The sequence below is a fragment of the Gavialis gangeticus genome, unplaced genomic scaffold (genome assembly GCF_001723915.1).
Source record: "Gavialis gangeticus isolate Ggan-Ray unplaced genomic scaffold, GavGan_comp1, whole genome shotgun sequence".
Taxonomy (NCBI): domain Eukaryota; kingdom Metazoa; phylum Chordata; order Crocodylia; family Gavialidae; genus Gavialis; species Gavialis gangeticus.
The window spans coordinates 73,388,143-73,392,078 of NW_017728993.1; the positions used below are offsets into that span (position 1 = coordinate 73,388,143).

Genomic DNA, 3,936 nt, shown 5'->3' on the forward strand with positions numbered 1-3,936 from the left:
ACAGCTCCCTTTGAAATTTCCAAAGGGCTCCACACCTCCATTCAGAGTTTTTTAGGCATCTGCAGATGAAAAAGTGTTGAAAACTACTGGCCTGAAATTCTCTTTAGCATTCTTCTTACGTCATAGTAAATTATATTTATTATGATACCACATAAAGGCCTCAAGTTCTTATACAAAATAAGTTAGTCCCTATCTTGCACCCCACAATCTAAATTTGAGGAGAAAGACCAGAAAGAGAAGATGCAGGGTAATACTGTGAATAAAGACATCTCCTTTCTCCTAAGAGAAAGCCTGTTGTCCCAGGATGCTCTTGGCTTCTGGACAGAGCAGTGTCGCAAAGATCTCTGCCTGCATTTCACTGCCTGCATTTCACCCTGGAGGGGAGGAACCAGTGAAAAGCAGCTGGCAGGGGCTCCTTCCCCTCCTGGTCTGTGGGAGGAGAAGTAGCAGCTGATTTCCATCCCTGCTCCCCGCCGTGTCATCTTCTAACTGGGGTGACATTAGTCTCTGAAAGGCATGGAAGCCTTTTCCCCATGGCTCCACTCCCTAGTCCCTGGGAAGAGTTAAGCAGCAGGAAAGTGTACAAGCATTCATTCTCTCAGGAGGAAGTCTCTCCTGGGAGAGTTTCTACTGGTTGAAGTCGGTTCATTTTTTGCCAGAGTAGCCATTTTTGCTTCAGGAGAAAAAGCTAGAATATCTGTAACCTTGTTGGTTCTGCCAGAAGAATAGCAGTTCTACCAGTTGAACAGAATGTATGAATGTGGCCTGTTAATTGTGGCTCATCCAAGTTAATTTCTAAGTATTCCAGGGAGAGGTTTGTCAGTCGCTGTGCTCTTGCTGGCCACCTACTGGCACAAGGGCAGAAATTCAGCTTGGAAGGGCAGTGTTAGTAAATGACTCTAAGGCTTGTGAGTTAAAACCATTTACATCCATTGAGAACATTTTCATAGATTTCAGACATTAGGACTGGAAGGGACCTCACAACATCATCGGGCCCAGCCCCCTGCCCAAGGGGCAGGAAGTGAGCTGGGGTCAAATGATCCCAGCAAGATACGCATCCAAGTGTTTCTTGAAAGTATCCAGAGTACATGCTTGCAGTACTGGGGGGAGTCCATTCCAGGCTGTGGGAACTCAGATGGTAAAGAAGTTTTTTTCTTATGTCCAACCTAAAAGGTTTTCCAGGAATTTGTGACCATTAAGCCTTGTCTTCCCTTGGGGTGCCCTGGTGAACAGACATTCTCCCAGTTTCTGATGCACACGCTTTCTATGCTTATAAGCTGCCACAAAGTCCTCCCTGAACCTTTCTTTGCTTCTCCAGGCTGAAGTCCCATGCCTCTCAGCCTCTCGTCATAAGGCCTGCCCTCTTGTCCTCTAATCATGTACGTGGCTCTTCTCTGGACTGTCTTAAGCTTCTTCTGTCAGCAAAACCCGAGTTAGCTGCCCAAACAGGAAAGGACAGCTTGGTCTTGCGTTGTGGGCACTAGCCGTGATAATATAAGTCAAGAGACACAGGAGTGCCAGTAGAAAATTTATTGCTTCTGCAGAAGGGTAGACTCCTGTCTTAAGGACCGAGAGCTACTCAGAGGAATTTTTAACTTCCATATTTATATGGTTCCTTCTACATATGCTTAGTTGTGCGCACAATGAGATTAGTCATAACATAATTTTTTCTGTTAGTTATAATTATCTCTTTTGATGGGAATCATCACAAGGGCATTTTCCTCTTTCCAGTTGGGTCAAGCCGACCTTGGCGTCTTCCTCTTTCCAGTTGGGTCAAGCCGACTCTGGAATAGTTTTCTTTCTATATTAGTACTTACGTTTCCTAAAATTATATTTAGCATTACCTATTCATGCATAGGTCAAACTGCTTACTAAACAATTTGTTAGACAGATATTAAAATACTTGAACTTATGAACTTATAAACTTCTGAACTACTTGTTATTATTCTTATGACTTACTCAATTAATCAAGCTAACCCATCTTTATATCAACTCCCCCCTTTCAGCCTAGGTTACAGTACGTACCTTGGCTGAATAGTTTAAGTTCGACATAGACCCTGATATTTAGCATTTTGAGGACGAAAGCCTTTAAAATGCACTATAAACATGAGTAGGCAATGCACACAATAATTATTACTACTAAAACAGAAAAAAAAGGGTGTTAGTATAGAACTGAGCCGCCGCTGGGTTGGGTGGAAAAAAAAAAAGGTTTTTGGATCTAAAAGTGAAAATAAATGTATTCACTTGCTCACAGTTTAGATTTAGCATTTAGTGAGCTCTCATTTGTCTTTCTTTCATAAGTCTGAGGCAACATTACAGTCTTTTTGCTACAGAACATGCTGTATAAGGCTTCACGAAACTTCTCAGCTACAAAGAAATACATGACTGGGTCAAGGGCACCATTCAGGCTAGTGAGGCAAGAAGTGACGCGGTTATTTAGAGCCAGGATTCGCTGAGTTTCACAGGAAGTCTTGGTGCTGTTATAATGGAGAATATAAATGTAACGATTGACATGATAGGGTACAAAGCAGACTAGGAAGATCATTAGAACTATGTTGATCATTTTGATGGCTTTTTCCTTCAGGTGCTTCTCAACTCTGTTGCTACTCTTCAGGCTGTGGATGATTAATAAGTAGCAGGTCACTGTAATAACAAATGGAAAGGTGAATGCCACTGCTAAGGATACAAGAGCATGGTGTGATGCTTTTTCTCTATAAAGTTGCAGGCAGACAGTTGTATTATTTGGACTGTCTGCACACTGATTAACAGAGGTGCCATTGCAACAGTAACTATAGCCCATAGAAAGGCACGTGCTAAGTGAGCGTAGAGTGGCCTGTGGAGTTTAATGGACTTTACAGGATGCACAATGGCTAGGAAGCGGTCAACACTGGTGTACATGAGAAAGTAGATGCTGGCATACATGTTGAGATAAAAGAGGAAACCAGTAAGTCTGCATGGGATCTCACCGAATGGCCAGTGATTGTTAGAAAAATGGTATACTACCCGAGTGAGAAGTATTAACACAAAAGACAGGTCAGCAACAGTAAGATGCATCAGGAAGATGTTGGCTGGAGTACTTGACTTTTGGTTCCGGATGAAGAGCCAGAGAGCTAGAGCATTGCCAACAAGAGCCAGGACGAAATTCAGGAGATAAAAAGTTGCAAAAAGGATGTTCTCTATGTGGGTCTCTTTGTCACACTGCTCTGAAGCTTTCAGGAAAGAGTTGAGTAGCAGGCTTGAGGTCTCTGCTGGGCTATCCATCTCTCACTACGTTCCTGGAAGGGCCCATTTCAACGTGGAGCGAGGGAATCTTTGCATTGGTGTATCTTGGCCTACACTCAGTCTCCTGTTTTATAAGGGTGAAGACTGGAGTCAAGAGGTGCTGGTTACACCAGTGTCGCAGCCCTGTGAAGAGAACTAAGAGAGTACTGCAATGATAAAACATAATCAGTTAATTTTTTGTCTCCTCCTAACAAGCTCACATGCGGATTCTTCCATCCTTTATACAAGGGTGGTGGGTGACCAAATAGTAACTCATATGGTGATAGATTGAGAGGTTTGTGTGGTTTTGTTCTAAGGGCAAACAGTACAATAGGCAGGGCCTCAGGCCATTTTAATTTAGTTTCAGCACAGATCTTTCCTAAAAGGGTTTTTAAGGATAAGTTTAGTCTTTCTACCTGACCTGAAGATTGTGGATGGTAAGGGGTGTGGAACTGTGCTCGGACCTCTAAGTTCTTATATGTTTAATAAATTTCTTCCTAGTAAACCACTAGGTAACCCATGTGACAATAAGAAAGCACATTCAGTGGAAAGGGGTCCGATGGTGACCTTGGTAGGGATACTATACGGGGCATAAAAAGGTCTACTTGATATTATTATTATTTGCCTGACCCCCCCCCCCCCCCCCCCCACACCAACAAAAAACACCATTTTTTT

At 42.9% G+C, this 3,936-nt stretch overlaps 1 protein-coding gene across 1 annotated transcript; it reads right to left on the bottom strand.

The window, feature by feature from the left end:
- Positions 1-2,248: 2,248 nt before the first annotated feature.
- Positions 2,249-3,261, bottom strand: LOC109305393 (uracil nucleotide/cysteinyl leukotriene receptor-like). The gene is given in 2 exon segments (XM_019528383.1): positions 2,249-2,745; positions 2,748-3,261. Coding segments are annotated over 2 exon segments (1,011 nt in total).
- Between the last annotated feature and the right edge of the window lie 675 nt (positions 3,262-3,936).